General features: G+C 46.6%; 1 protein-coding gene and 1 long non-coding RNA gene across 2 annotated transcripts in view; one reads left to right on the plus strand and one right to left on the minus strand.

Annotated features, from left to right (window-relative positions):
- Positions 1–648: 648 nt before the first annotated feature.
- LOC130369471 (speedy protein 1-B-like) lies at positions 649–14,418 on the plus strand. The gene is made up of 6 exons (XM_056574803.1): positions 649–975; positions 9,780–9,949; positions 13,236–13,294; positions 13,436–13,518; positions 13,847–14,015; positions 14,098–14,418. Exons 1-6 carry the CDS (start codon positions 929–931, stop codon positions 14,317–14,319), a joined length of 750 nt encoding a protein of 249 aa, XP_056430778.1. The 5' UTR covers positions 649–928; the 3' UTR covers positions 14,320–14,418.
- Positions 14,419–16,147: 1,729 nt separating this feature from the next.
- Positions 16,148–16,817, minus strand: part of LOC130369474 (uncharacterized) — a 33,013-nt gene continuing 32,343 nt past the window's right edge. Inside the window, exon 3 of the long non-coding RNA XR_008892772.1 lies at positions 16,148–16,255. This is a non-coding gene — a long non-coding RNA (uncharacterized LOC130369474). The remainder of the gene's footprint in view (positions 16,256–16,817) is intronic.

Genomic DNA, 16,817 nt, shown 5'->3' on the forward strand with positions numbered 1-16,817 from the left:
CATAGAGGACTATAATATGAAATCACTGGATCGCTAACAAAGTTTGATGCTATGAACGGCTTTAGGTCCCACAATCAACTTTGATTTCGGGATCTAAAGGGTTCATAGGCGTAATAGGGATATTATCTGGCCCAAGGCTGAAGATTCCCCCCATGGTATGGAGTGGGATGTCATCACAATCTCGCTCCAATGCTGGTTACTCCTTCCCAGGACATCCCCATGTGACCTATAGCGGGAATGTGTAAAACTATATAGATTTTCCCATCCCAAGTAAGAAATGCTACTTCTAGTTTATATTACTATGAAATAATGAATCTCATTCATCTCGTGTCCTTTATAACAGATACATTGAATGCTCAGGATAACATATCACATAGCACATTTTTATCATGACTTTTATGTTGAGGTTTTTATGTATTTTTTAACTTTGGCTTCCAATGTTGCTGTTTTTCAACCATCAGTTCATTGGGACGATGCAATCATAGCGCAGGCCCATGTAACATATTGTACTGCACTATCCAATAGCCAGACCCATCGACCAATAGGATCGCAGGGTTTTACAAATAAACAACAACAGAAAATGACAGTTGGTGCCAGTCTGCGATTGCTCTTCTAGAGTTGAGACCGGCTCCTTATTTCTCTGCGAGAAGTGACTTTTTTGGACAGCGACCCCCATCAATTTCTACAGATTTTGAGGAGAGGAGGAGAGGCGAGGAGGAGGCGAGTAGGAGGCGGAGGAGAGGAGGAGGCGAAGGAGAGGAGGAGGCGGAGGAGGAGAGGAGGAGAGGCGAGGAGGAGGCGAGGAGGAGGCGGAGGAGAGGAGGAGGCGGAGGAGGAGGAGAAGAGGCGGAGGAGGAGGAGAGGCGAGGAGGAGGAGAGGCGAGGAGGAGGAGGCGGCGAGGAAGAGAAGAAAAGACGAGGCGATACCATGAGGAAGAGGAAGAGAGAACTGACAGCCCTTTATGAGGAGGAGTGGTAAGTATAAAGGACACATCACTACACCATTTTATAGGGGTACATTTACAGACAGTCTTCAAAAACTAAGAGTTGTTTTTCTGCCATCCACTAGGGGAAGATTTATCAAAAATGTAGAGAAAATATTGACCAGTTGCCATAGCAACTGTCACGATGCCGGCTGGCAGGTAGTGGATCCTCTGTGCCAGAGAGGGATTGGTGTGGACCGTGCTAGTGGACCGGTTCTAAGCCACTACTGGTTTTCACCAGAGCCCGCCGCAAAGCGGGATGGTCTTGCTGCGGCGGTAGTGACCAGGTCGTATCCACTAGCAACGGCTCACCTCTCTGGCTGCTGAAGATAGGCGCGGTACAAGGGAGTAGGCAAAAGCAAGGTCGGACGTAGCAGAAGGTCGGGGCAGGCAGCAAGGATCGTAGTCAGGGGCAACGGCAGAAGGTCTGGAAACACAGGCAAGGAACACACAAGGAACGCTTTCACTGGCACTAAGGCAACAAGATCCGGCAAGGGAGTGCAGGGGAAGTGAGGTGATATAGGGAAGTGCACAGGTGAACACACTAATTGGAACCACTGCGCCAATCAGCGGCGCAGTGGCCCTTTAAATCGCAGAGACCCGGCGCGCGCGCGCCCTAGGGAGCGGGGCCGCGCGCGCCGGGACAGAACAGACGGAGAGCGAGTCAGGTAGGGGAGCCGGGGTGCGCATCGCGAGCGGGCGCTACCCGCATCGCGAATCGCATCCCGGCTGACAGCGGAATCGCAGCGCCCCGGGTCAGAGGACGTGACCGGAGCGCTGCCGCGGGGAGAGTGAAGCGAGCGCTCCGGGGAGGAGCGGGGACCCGGAGCGCTCGGCGTAACAGTACCCCCCCCCTTGGGTCTCCCCCTCTTCTTAGAGCCTGAGAACCTGAGGAGCAGACTTTTGTCTAGGATGTTGTCCTCAGGTTCCCAGGATCTCTCTTCAGGACCACAACCCTCCCAGTCCACTAAAAAAAAATTTTTCCCTCTGACCTTTTTGGCAGCTAAAATTTCTTTGACCGAGAAGATGTCCGAGGAGCCGGAAACAGGAGTGGGAGGAACAGATTTGGGAGAAAAACGGTTGAGGATGAGTGGTTTGAGAAGAGAGACGTGAAAGGCATTAGGGATACGAAGAGAGGGAGGAAGAAGAAGTTTATAAGAGACAGGATTAATTTGACACAAAATTTTGAAAGGACCAAGATAGCGTGGTCCCAACTTGTAGCTAGGGACACGGAAGCGGACATATTTAGCGGAGAGCCATACCTTGTCTCCAGGGGAAAAAACGGGGGGAGCTCTTCTTTTCTTATCCGCGAACTTCTTCATGCGTGATGAAGCCTGTAAGAGAGAATTTTGGGTCTCTCTCCATATGATGGAAAGGTCACGAGAAATTTCATCCACAGCGGGCAGACCAGAGGGCAAGGGAGTAGGGAGGGGGGGAAGAGGGTGACGGCCGTACACCACGAAAAATGGGGATTTGGAGGAAGACTCAGAGACCCTGAAGTTATACGAGAATTCGGCCCATGGGAGGAGATCTGCCCAGTCATCCTGGCGGGAGGAAACAAAATGTCGCAAATAATCACCCAAGATCTGGTTAATCCTTTCTACTTGTCCATTGGACTGGGGATGATATGCAGAAGAAAAATTTAATTTAATCTTGAGTTGTTTACAGAGAGCCCTCCAGAATTTAGACACGAATTGGACGCCTCTATCCGAGACAATCTGCGTAGGCAACCCGTGAAGACGAAAAATGTGTACAAAAAATTGTTTAGCCAACTGAGGCGCAGAAGGAAGACCAGGAAGAGGGATGAAATGTGCCATTTTGGAGAATCGATCAACGACCACCCAAATAACAGTGTTGCCACGGGAAGGGGGTAAATCAGTAATAAAATCCATACCAATCAGCGACCAAGGCTGTTCGGGGACAGGCAGAGGATGAAGAAAACCAGCGGGCTTCTGGCGAGGAGTCTTATCCCGGGCACAGATAGTGCAGGCTCGCACAAAGTCCACAACATCCGTCTCCAGAGTCGGCCACCAATAGAAGCGGGAGATGAGTTGCACAGATTTCTTGATACCCGCATGACCTGCGAGATGGGAGGAGTGACCCCATTTGAGGATTCCGAGGCGTTGGCGAGGAGAAACAAAGGTCTTTCCTGGAGGAGTCTGCCTGATGGAGGCAGGAGAAGTGGAGATCAGGCAGTCAGGTGGAATGATGTGTTGCGGAGAGAGTTCAACTTCAGAGGCATCCGAGGAACGAGAGAGAGCATCGGCCCTAATGTTCTTATCGGCAGGACGAAAGTGAATCTCAAAATTAAATCGGGCAAAGAACAGAGACCACCGGGCCTGGCGAGGATTCAGCCGTTGGGCAGACTGGAGGTAGGAGAGGTTCTTGTGGTCGGTGTAGATAATAACAGGAGAACTTGATCCCTCCAGCAGATGCCTCCATTCCTCAAGTGCTAATTTAATGGCTAGAAGCTCTCGATCCCCGATGGAGTAGTTCCTCTCCGCTGGAGAGAAGGTCCTAGAGAAAAAACCACAAGTGACAGCATGCCCGGAAGAATTTTTTTGTAGAAGAACAGCTCCAGCTCCCACTGAGGAGGCATCAACCTCCAATAGGAAGGGTTTGGAAGGGTCAGGTCTGGAGAGGACGGGAGCCGAAGAAAAGGCAGACTTGAGTCGTTTAAAGGCGTCTTCTGCTTGAGGAGGCCAGGACTTGGGATCAGCATTTTTTTTGGTTAAAGCCACGATAGGAGCCACAATGGTAGAAAAATGTGGAATAAATTGCCTGTAATAATTGGCGAACCCCAAAAAGCGTTGGATAGCACGGAGTCCGGAGGGGCGTGGCCAATCTAAGACGGCAGAGAGTTTGTCTGGATCCATCTGTAGTCCCTGGCCAGAGACCAAATATCCTAGAAAAGGAAGAGATTGGCATTCAAACAGACATTTCTCAATTTTGGCATAGAGTTGGTTGTCACGAAGTCTCTGAAGAACCATACGGACATGCTGGCGGTGTTCTTCTAGATTGGCAGAAAAAATTAGGATATCGTCCAGATATACAACAACACAGGAGTATAACAGATCACGAAAAATTTCATTGACAAAGTCTTGGAAGACGGCAGGGGCGTTGCACAGTCCAAAGGGCATGACCAGATACTCAAAGTGTCCATCTCTGGTGTTAAATGCCGTTTTCCACTCGTCCCCCTCTCTGATGCGGATGAGGTTATAGGCGCCTCTTAAGTCCAATTTAGTGAAGATGTGGGCACCTTGGAGGCGATCAAAGAGTTCAGAGATGAGGGGTAAGGGGTAGCGGTTCTTAACCGTGATTTTATTAAGACCGCGGTAGTCAATGCAAGGACGTAGGGAGCCATCTTTTTTGGACACAAAGAAAAATCCGGCTCCGGCAGGAGAGGAGGATTTACGGATAAAGCCCTTTTTTAGATTCTCCTGGACGTATTCGGACATGGCAAGAGTCTCTGGGGCAGAGAGAGGATAAATTCTGCCCCGGGGTGGAGTAGTGCCCGGGAGGAGGTCGATAGGGCAATCATAAGGCCTGTGAGGAGGTAGAGTCTCAGCTTGTTTTTTGCAGAAAACATCCGCGAAGTCCATATAGGCCTTAGGGAGACCGGTTACTGGAGGAACCACAGAGTTACGGCAAGGGTTACTGGGAACCGGTTTTAGACAGTTCTTGGAACAAGAGGACCCCCAACTCTTGATCTCCCCAGTGGACCAATCCAGGGTAGGGGAATGAAGTTGAAGCCAGGGAAGTCCAAGGAGAATTTCCGAGGTGCAATTGGGGAGGACCAAAAGTTCAATCCTCTCATGATGAGATCCGATGCTCATAAGAAGGGGCTCCGTGCGGAAACGTATGGAACAGTCCAATCTTTCATTATTTACACAATTGATGTAGAGGGGTCTGGCGAGACTGGTCACCGGGATGTTGAACCTGTTGACGAGAGAGGCCAAAATAAAATTTCCTGCAGATCCAGAGTCCAAGAAGGCCACTGTAGAGAAGGAGAAGGCAGAGGCAGACATCCGCACAGGCACAGTAAGACGTGGAGAAGCAGAGTAGACATCAAGGACTGTCTCACCTTTGTGCGGAGTCAGCGTACGTCTTTCCAGGCGGGGAGGACGGATAGGACAATCTCTCAGGAAGTGTTCGGTACTAGCACAGTACAGGCAGAGGTTCTCCATACGGCGTCGTGTCCTCTCTTGAGGTGTCAGGCGAGACCGGTCGACCTGCATAGCCTCCACGGCGGGAGGCACAGGAACAGATTGCAGGGGACCAGAGGAGAGAGGAGCCGAGGAGAAGAAACGCCTCGTGCGAACAGAGTCCATATCTTGGCGGAGTTCCTGACGCCTTTCGGAAAAACGCATGTCAATGCGAGTGGCTAGGTGAATAAGTTCATGTAGATTAGCAGGAATTTCTCGTGCGGCCAGAACATCTTTAATGTTGCTGGATAGGCCTTTTTTGAAGGTCGCGCAGAGGGCCTCATTATTCCAGGACAATTCTGAAGCAAGAGTACGGAATTGTACGGCATACTCGCCAACGGAAGAATTACCCTGGACCAGGTTCAACAGGGCAGTCTCAGCAGAAGAGGCTCGGGCAGGTTCCTCAAAGACACTTCGGATTTCCGAGAAGAAGGAGTGTACAGAGGCAGTGACGGGGTCATTGCGGTCCCAGAGCGGTGTGGCCCATGACAGGGCTTTTCCGGACAGAAGGCTGACTACGAAAGCCACCTTAGACCTTTCAGTGGGAAACAGGTCCGACATCATCTCCAGATGCAGGGAACATTGGGAAAGAAAGCCACGGCAAAACTTAGAGTCCCCATCAAATTTATCCGGCAAGGATAAGCGTATCCCAGGAGCGGCCACTCGCTGCGGAGGAGGTGCAGGAGCTGGCGGAGGAGATGACTGCTGAAGCTGTGGTAGTAACTGTTGTAGCAAAACGGTCAGTTGAGACAGCTGTTGGCCTTGTTGCGCTATCTGTTGTGACTGCTGGGCGACCACCGTGGTGAGGTCAGCGACAACTGGCAGAGGAACTTCAGCGGGATCCATGGCCGGATCTACTGTCACGATGCCGGCTGGCAGGTAGTGGATCCTCTGTGCCAGAGAGGGATTGGTGTGGACCGTGCTAGTGGACCGGTTCTAAGCCACTACTGGTTTTCACCAGAGCCCGCCGCAAAGCGGGATGGTCTTGCTGCGGCGGTAGTGACCAGGTCGTATCCACTAGCAACGGCTCACCTCTCTGGCTGCTGAAGATAGGCGCGGTACAAAGGAGTAGGCAAAAGCAAGGTCGGACGTAGCAGAAGGTCGGGGCAGGCAGCAAGGATCGTAGTCAGGGGCAACGGCAGAAGGTCTGGAAACACAGGCAAGGAACACACAAGGAACGCTTTCACTGGCACTAAGGCAACAAGATCCGGCAAGGGAGTGCAGGGGAAGTGAGGTGATATAGGGAAGTGCACAGGTGAACACACTAATTGGAACCACTGCGCCAATCAGCGGCGCAGTGGCCCTTTAAATCGCAGAGACCCGGCGCGCGCGCGCCCTAGGGAGCGGGGCCGCGCGCGCCGGGACAGAACAGACGGAGAGCGAGTCAGGTAGGGGAGCCGGGGTGCGCATCGCGAGCGGGCGCTACCCGCATCGCGAATCGCATCCCGGCTGACAGCGGAATCGCAGCGCCCCGGGTCAGAGGACGTGACCGGAGCGCTGCCGCGGGGAGAGTGAAGCGAGCGCTCCGGGGAGGAGCGGGGACCCGGAGCGCTCGGCGTAACAGCAACCAATCAGCTTCCCCCATTTTTCAGAGGCCTTTTTAAAAAAAGAAATTAAAAAAGCAATCTGATTGGTTGCTATGGGTAACTGCAACACTATTCTCAGCCAAACATTTTGATAAATCTCCCCCAGTACTGTCTATGATGTTTTTTTTCTTTTCTAACGTTTGCACTGAGCATGTCCCATAAACTGTCATGTGCAGTGCAACCACACTACTGAGCCTCCATGTATAACTGCTACTAGTGTATATGCTAATTGCCCCTAATGTTATATGTGATAACTGCCCCCCTAATGTTATATATGATAACTGCCCCAGTAATGTTATATGTGATATCTGCCCCCCTAACGTTATATGTGATAACTGCCCCCCTAATGTTGTATGTGATAACTGCCCCCCTAATGTTATATGTGATAAATGCCCCCAATGTTATACGTGATAACTGCCCCCTAATGTTATATGTGATAACTGTCCCCCTAATGTTATATGTGATAACTGCCCCCCTAATGTTATATGTGATAAATGCCCCCCTAATGTTATATATGATAACTGCCCCAGTAATGTTATATGTGATATCTGCCCCCCTAACGTTATATGTGATAACTGCCCCCCTAATGTTGTATGTGATAACTGCCCCCCTAATGTTATATGTGATAAATGCCCCCAATGTTATACGTGATAACTGCCCCCTAATGTTATATGTGATAACTGTCCCCCTAATGTTATATGTGATAACTGCCCCCCCTAATGTTATATGTGATAAATGCCCCCAATGTTATACGTGATAACTGCCCCCTAATGTTATATGTGATAACTGTCCCCCTAATGTTATATGTGATAACTGCCCCACTAATGTTATATGTGATAACTGCCCCTCTAATGTTATATGTGATAACTGCCCCAAATGTTATATGTGATAACTGCCCCCCAATGTTATATGTGATAACTGCCCCCCTAATGTTATATGTGATAACTGCCCCTCTAAAGTTATATGTGATAACTACCCCTCTAATATTATGTGATAACTGCCCCTAATGTTATATGTGATAACTGCCCCAAATGTTATATGTGATAACTGCCCCCCTAATGTTATATGTGATAACTGCCCCTCTAATGTTATATGTGATAACTGCCCCCCTAATGTTATATGTGATAACTGCCCCCTAATGTTATATGTGATAACTGCCCCCCTAATGTTATATGTGATAACTGCTCCCCTAAATGTTATATGTGATAACTGCCCCCCTAATGTTATATGTGATAACTGCCCCCCTAATGTTATATGTGATAAATGCCCCCAATGTTATATGTGATAACTGCCCCCCTAATGTTATATGTGATAGCTGCCCCCCTAATGTTATATGTGATAACTGCCCCCAATGTTATTATAGTTGGGCAGCTATATGTATCATACCACCAGAGGAATTTAGATTAAGAAGTTTTCTGTGACTTTTCCATTTATGGTCCATCCTCAGGACTGGCTATTAATGTGTTGTTGGTGGTGGACCAACACCAGGCACCTCACCTCTGCCCTACAGCTGTTTGGCAGAGCCATGGGGGGAGATTTATCAAAACCTGTCCAGTAAAAAGCTGCTGAGTTGCCCATAGCAACCAATCAGATAGCTTCTTTCATTTTGCAAAGGCCTTTTCAAAAATGAAAGAATCGATCTGATTGGTTGCTATGGGCAACACAGCAACTTTTCCTCAGGACAGGTTTTGATAAATCTCCCCCCATGATGGTTTTCACATATAAACAATGGAGGAGATTTATCCAAACCTGGGCAGAGGAAGAGTGGTGCAGTTGCCTATAGCAACCTATCAGATTGCTTCTTTTAAAAAATGAAAGAAGCAATATGATTGGGGCAACTGCACCACTCTTCCTCTACACAGGTTTGGATAAATCTCCTCCAATGACGGGAGATAGAAAAGAGATTTTGGGTCATTCTGAAATGCTGGTGCCAGGTCACTGCAGCACAGCCCCCATTCAATTTAATGGAACTAAGATTTGACAGCAGTGGATAGACCATAAATGTAAATGTCCCAGAAAACCACTGGAAAATCTCTTTAATATATATGATAACTGCCTCTTCAATGGTAAATGTGATTTCTGACCCAGTGTTATACGTGATAATGCCACTATTTTTGTTTCGATAATGCCACTATTTATAGGCCATTTAGATCGCTTTTTATACATTTTTATACATGCTATGGGCACCCTATCCCCTATCGCTGGGACACCCATGACCTCTGCGCACTGACCCGTGACACCCCGTGTTCTGAACAAATGCCAAGTTCTGGCGGCAGTGGTCGTGATGTCACGCTATTCCCCCTAGTGATGTCACGCCCCCCCTTCGATGTCTATGGGAAGGGGTGTGACGGCTCCCATAGACATGCATGGAGGGGATGTGGCGTTTTTTCTTTTAGATTTTTTACATTTTTTTTACAGCATTCAATGTGTAGCATGAATAATTCAATTATTTTATTATTTGGGTCATTATGAATGTGGCGAAACTCAATATGTTTTTTAAATTTTTTATGTTGTTTTCAGAAAAAGTTGATGCTTTTTTTTATTTACATTTTATTTTTAAGATCCCTACAAAGGGACTGACAGCGATCAATGTGGAAACTCCTCACATGCAGCTGTCAGGATTTGACTGATGTATATGAAGGGTTAATCTACTAGAAGAGGTTCCTCCGCTCCTTGTAGCTCCAGCAGGAGCCCGACTATCATACTGATCCCTGCACGGTAGACCCGCATTGCCTTATGATAGCACTGAAAATATGATGGGCAAGACTAGGGACCCTTAAAGGGGTACTCCACTGATCTGTACAGACGCCCGGCATTCTGCCACGCCCCCTCCCATAGACATGAATGGAGGGGACGTGGCTTGATGTAACGAGAATATAATGTTGTACCATATGGTCTCATAGACTTCCATGGTGTCATATTATGGCTCCTTATAACCGGGATGGCCCATTATTTGGTCGGGTGCATGAGGCCCAATACTATAGATGTTATCTCTTCTATCACAGTTCAGCATCTGCCACCCAGGAGGAGTCGGAGAAGACGGAGGACCAGCCAAAGGAGGAGACGGACGGCGAGCCAAAGAAGAAGAGGGAGCAGACGGACAACAACCGCAGGGAGACCACTGATGACGCCATCCTACAGCCGGAGGAACAAGCCGCTTTTTACAGACTCCTGGGTAACAATACATTTTTCTTTCAATGACAAAAAGTATAATATTTTATCACATGATAAAATAAAGTGTTCTTATCCCCTTAAAGATGCCCCCCCCCAGGAGATAGATAGTTGCCCCCAGTGTAGATAGGTTCTGCCAAGGGATAGATAGTGGTTCCCAGTGTAGACAGGTGCACTCCAGGAGGTAGATAGTAGTTTCCAGTGTAGATAGGTTTCCGCCAGAGGTAGACAGTAGTAATGAGCGGCAGGGGACATATTCGAATTTGCAATATTTCACTATGTTTTTTTGTTTTTTTTCCATGCGAAAATTTGTAATGAAATTTGCATAGTGCGCATGCGCAATTATATCTCCAGTGTGCCGATATTCGCATAGTTGTCTCCAGTTGTCTCCAGTGTAGATAGATTCCCCCCCAGAGGTAGATAGCTGCCCTCCAGGAGGCAGGTAGTTGTCTCCAGTGTAGATAGATCCCCCCCCCCCCAGAGGTAGATAGCTGTTCCCAGTTTAGACAGTTGCCCTCCAGGAGGCAGGTAGTTGCCTCCAATGTAGATAAATCCCCCCCCAGTGGTAGATAGCTGTTCCCAGTGTAGAAAGCTGCCCTACAGGTGGCAGGTAGTTGTCTCCAATGTAGATAGATTCCCCCCCAGAGGTAGATAGCTGTTCCCAGTATAGACAGGTGCCCTCCAGGAGGCAGGTAGTTGATCCCAGTGTAGATAGGTTTCCCCAAACGTAGGCATTTTTCCCACAGTATAGACAGGTGCCCTCCAGGAGGTAGATAGTTGCCCCAATTGTAGACATGTCCCTGTCACCCAAAATTTTTAATTAATTAAATACATATATAATTAAATAAGAATTAAAAAATACATATTTACATTTAGAGATGTCGCGAATTGTTCGCCGGCGAAAAGTTCCCGGCGAATTTACCATGTTCACGTTCGCCTCGCCGGGCGAACATATGTGAAGTTCGATCAGCCCCCTATACTTTAACCTTGCAGTAAACTTTGACCCTGTGAGTCAGAGTCAGCAGACGCATTACAGCCAATCAGCAGCAGTCCCTCCCTTCCATAACCTCCTACCTCTTGCACGGACACCATGTTAGCCTCATTCTGCATGCTGAAGGCTTAGAAATTGGAGGGTCAGAGAGGCTGCTCCTGCTGTATAGGGAAAGTGATAGCTAGGTTGCTGCTAGGTGGTGTATTCAGGGTCTAGTTTACTTCTAAAGCACTAGTGTAACATCTGCTTTAAGGACAGCACCCAAAAAAGCCCTTTTTAGGGCTGAAAGATATCAGTCCTGGTTGGGAGGGAACCGCTGGTATTAAGGGGTACTCCAGAATCAAACTTAAGTTCCTTCAAGCAACTAACTACTACAGTATTCAAAGAGCTGAAAGATATCAGTCCGTGTGTCTTGCAACACCTGGGGGCACCCTGGTTGGGAGGGAACCGCTGGTTAAAAGGGGTACTCCAGTATAAAACTTAAGTTTCTTCAAGCAACTAACTACTACAGTATTCAAAGGGCTGAAAGATATCAGTCCGTGCGTTTTGCAACAGCTGGAGGCACCCTGTTTGAGGACCACTGCTTAAAAGGGGAACTCCGCTAGCAAGCTTTTTTGCTCATTGTCACACTAGTGCAAATCACATTAGATGTGACAGTTGTGCAAATAAAAAAAATAACTTTTTTGGCTGTTAAATAAAATCAGTCGTCACTGTCAGTTAACGTCACAGTTGCCATTTTTTTTGCCTGCAGGGCAAATTGTGTCACCCTAGTGCAAATCACATTAGGTGTGACAGTTGTGCAAATTATCCAAAAAATTACAGGTAGAGGAAGGCCACCCCGCAGGGGCCGTCGTGGTGCTGGGATTCCCTTTGGCCCTAGAATGGCCAGTCATCAGAGGCCACGTACCCTGAACCCCCAAAGTTCTGAGGACTTAGTTGACTGGCTATCACAAGACACCAAATCTACTACAGCTTCCGCTCGGGAACCTTGACGCACCATTCTTCTCCTCCTCTAGCTTAGCTTCGGGCACCTCTCATGCTACCAGAAGCACGCATTCCATGATTGGCAGCCGTCACCAGGTTTACCCAATGCGCAGTGTAGGTGATATACCTGCTCTGACCATGCCAGTGAGGTGCTTGATTTGTGACAGCCCGACACGTTGGAATTCAACACTCCTAATGTTCGGTTGGGTTCAAATCCCACTATGTGCTGCCTCAAGGGGGGCTCTAACTATGTGCTGCCTAATATGGGGGAATCTTATGTGCTGCCTAAAGGGGAGTTCTAACTATGTGCTGACTAACATGGGGGAATCTTACTATGTGATGCCTAAAGTGGGGGGATCTAACTATGTGCTGCCTAAAGGGAGGCTCTAACTATGTGCTGCCTAATATGGGGGAATCTATGTGCTGTCTAAAGGGGGGAATCTAACTATGTGATGCCAAAAGGGGGGCTCTATATGCTGCCTAAAGGGTGCTAAAGCACGTTATTCCAAACCATTTAGGAATAATAGGTGATTTATGCCCTTTATGGATTAAAACCAGACTCTGCATCAACTATGTAATTTTCCATGGGAGTTTTGCCATGGATCCCACTCCAGCATGCCACAATCCATTTGTTAGTCCCCTTGAAACAACTTTTAAATCACTATTGTGGCCAGAAAGAGTCCCTGTGGGTTTTAAAATTCGCCTGCCCATTGAAGTCAAAGGTGGTTCGCGAACATTTGCGGAAGGTTGCGTTTGCGGTTCGCAAACCGAAAATTTTATGTTCGCAACATCACTATTTACGTTCTCTTCACTGCCTTACCAACATGGACGTCCCTTGGTGCACACAGAGTGATGTTACCCTGTGTGTGTCTGAGCCGGAGACAGTGGGCAGAGGTCCTGCACCTCTCCCAACCTGCAACCAGGAAAGTGCCCTCGACCCATAATTCTAGAGATCTCCAGCAGTTCTGCCACCCTGCCGGGCTAGGAAGATGGTGGTTCCCTAGGCAGGTGAATACTCAGCCAACCCCCAATCTTGGCCTATGAAACAGACATATACATCGTAAATAAAGATCAGTATTATCATAGCCCTAATACTAAGGTCCATGTTCTTCAGGAAAGATAATGTTCCCTCTACAGAACCTTCTCTAGCCTGCTCTGGTGCTTCTGTACAATGTATAGTATGGAATATAGTGTATAATGTGTCAGTGACTGTATACACACATGTATATGTATATTATATGTAGAATTGTTATAGATAGTATAGAAGATATTGATTGAATAAATAAAAATAATGATATCTCTGTTATTTTTGTAGATGAAGGACACATCCAGCTATTTCTAGGCAGGGACAGCTGCTATAAGATCGCGGACAAGGTAGTATATAAAGGGAAAGAATAGATGTTGTACAGATAGAAGTAAATACAGGGATATACTGGAGACATACAGGTATTGTATAATAGAATGTATTTAGATAAGAAATGTATTACCAGCCTCTAACTCTTCTTCTCCCTCTAGTATCTCCTGGCCATGGTCCTCATCTACTTCCGAAGAGCCAACCTGCGTACGGAGGAATATAACACCTACTTCTTTCCAGCGCTGTGAGTTTTTATTAATGTTATTGCATATATACACATCTATATTAATATATATATATATATATATATATATATATATATATATATACACATCTATATAAATACATAAATAGATATATATATATATATATATATATATATATATATATATTTATAAACATTAATATAAATACATCTAAATATATAAATATATATATATATATATATATATATATATATATATATATATACTGGGCACTCTGTATTGTAATATTACTACCAATGGTTCTTCTCCTCTTTCTCTTGTGAAATGTGTATAATTTTTATTTATTTATTTTTTTCTTCCTTTTAGGTTTCTTGCCAACCAGTTTGAAGAGGATGAGATGTTTCGACGCGAGATCTACCCCTGGGCCCTTGGACCGATGTGGACGGCGATGAAGACCTGGATGCTACACCTGCGGAACCTGCTGCTCCTCCGGATGAGATTCCACGCTTGGGTGACCAGAGACACCTGTGATCGGGTCAGTGACATAAAATAAAAACTATACACTAGGAATGAAAGTCTGTGTTTATTATAACAATGTATATTGTGATTAATTCTAGATCATGGCACAAGACCCCGAGTACTGGGCATGGAAGAGAGAGCGTAAGGAACATCACGGCTGGGCCATACGCTGGTACCGGAGGGATCCTGGAGAATACATCCCGAGAGGCCCATGGTGGATCCCTCCCGCCTGCTCCATCTGTATCACCGATCTGCAGCCTTGTGCCGGGGAAGAGAACACCAAGCGAAGAAGGACGAAGAAAGAAGAACAGAACGGATGAAGACCAAGCCGCCCTAGATGTATTCTTAAGGTCACGTTCCCACTTGGCATATACGTAGCGTATTTGACGCTGCGCAAAGTCTGCAGAAGCAGCGGGAAATACGCTGCATATCCCTCGCTCACATACACACAAGGCTTTCTGGCGGCAGCCCTATGTGCGCAGTGAGTTTTGGAGGCGGGGCTCCACCTCCAAAACTCACTGCAAACAAAGGGCTGCCGCAAGAAAGCCTTGTGTGTATGGTGAGCGAAGGATACGCAGCGTATCTCCCGCTGCTGCTACAGATTTTGTGCAGCGTGAAGTATTCTGCATACATGCCAAGAGGGAACGTGCCCTTATAGTATATTTATTGTTACAATTAATGCACACACTAAATCACTGTACACAAATCACAAACACAAAATACATACACATTCATTCCCTACACACTATCACTACATACACATTCATCCCCTACACACTTTTACTTCATACACATTCATCTCCTACACACAATCACTACATACACATTCATTCCCTTCACACTATCACTACATACACATTCATCCCCTACACACTATCAATACATACACATTCATTCCCTACACACTATCACTACATACAAAATCATCCTCTACACACAAACACTACATACACATTCATTCCCTACACACTAACACTACATACACATTCATCTTCCTACACACTATCACTACATACACATTCATCCCCTACACACTATCACTACATACACATTCATTCTCTACACACTATCACTAAATACACATTCATCCCCTACACACTATCACTACATGCACATTCAGCCCCTACACACTATCACTACATACACATTCATCCCCTACACACTATCACTACATACACATTCATCCCCTACACACTTTCACTACATACACATTCATCCCCTACACACTATCACTACATACACATTCATCCCCTACACTCTATCACTACATACACATTCATTCCCTACACACTATCACTACATACACATTCCTCCCCTACACACTATCACTACATACACATTCAGCCCCTACACACTATCACTACATACACATTCATCCCCTACACACTATCACTACATACACATTTGCAGTCATGTTATAGCGTAATAGGGGCATAGATGCCCATAGATGCCCACAACAAGGAAATAATTCTACTGCCGTACAAATCACTAGTCAGACCACACATAGAATACTGTGTACAGTACTGGGCACCAGTGTACAAGAAAGATATAGTGGAGATGGAGAGGGTTCAAAGACGGGCAACCAGGTTAATACGGGGAAGGGGAGGACTACAGTACCCAGAAAGATTATCAGAATTGGGTTTATTTAGTTTAGAAAAAAGAAGGCTTAGGGGAGACCTAATAACTATGTATAAATATATCAGGGGACCATTCAGAGATCTCTCCCATGATCTATTTATACCCAGGACTGTATCTATATCAAGGGGGCATCCTCTACGTTTAGAGGAAAGAAGGTTTCTACGCAACCACAGACGGGGGTTCTTTACTGTAAGAGCAGTGAGACTGTGGAATTCTCTCCCGGAGGAGGTAGTCATGGTGAACTCTGTAAAAGAGTTCAAAAGGGGTCTGGATGCATTCTTGGAGAATAATAACATCGCCGGTTATGTATACTAGATTTATAGGGACAGAACGTTGATCCAGAGATTTATTCTGACTGCCATATTTGGAGTCGGGAAGGAATTTTTACCTCTAGTATGAGGGTTTTTTGCCTTCCCCTGGATCAACTCAGTAGGGACTTACACATTAAAAACACATTAAAAATACATATAAAATATAATAATAAACTTCACATTTAATTACATTTATTTACCTCGTCTGAGTCACTTCTTCTATTAGAATTTGTTACAAAGTGTGGATGATGAGCGGTGTGTGACCCGAATGCCCTGATGTAACCTTCAGAGTTTTTTTTCCTTCTCCCTAGTAAATAGTAAAGTAGAAAAAACGTATGCGGTTAACTTTTTGCAGTCACATTAAAAGGGTACTCCACTGCCCCAGCGTTCAAACATTTTGTTCTAAACACTGGGTGCAAGCTGCTGGGGTTGTGACGTCATGGCCACGCCCCTCGTGATGTCAAGCCATGCCACGCCACCCTAAACGGAAGACTATGGAGGGGCGTGATGCATGCCAAGCACCCTCCCAGAGACTAGCATTGAGGGGACGTGGTGTAATGTCACAAGGGGCGTTGCCATTACGTCACGACCCCCGCAGCTTGCACCCAGCATTCTGAACAAAATGTTCAGAACAATGGAGCAGTTGAGTACCCCTTTTAATTGCATGCTTGGAACCCTAGCTATAGTGATGCAGAGGTAACAGTCACACAAGGGCCCTGATGCCTGAGGGGGTCCATGAAGTGTTATGAATGGCACAGGATGGTTTGGGGGTCCTTGTTACACATTGCACATTGAAGCGTCTGCTTTATGTATGATGCATATTTTCTCTCATGGTGGTCATACACTGTGGACAAAATATGGCTGAACTT

Source organism: Hyla sarda, chromosome 4 (assembly GCF_029499605.1).
Source record: "Hyla sarda isolate aHylSar1 chromosome 4, aHylSar1.hap1, whole genome shotgun sequence".
NCBI lineage: Eukaryota > Metazoa > Chordata > Amphibia > Anura > Hylidae > Hyla > Hyla sarda.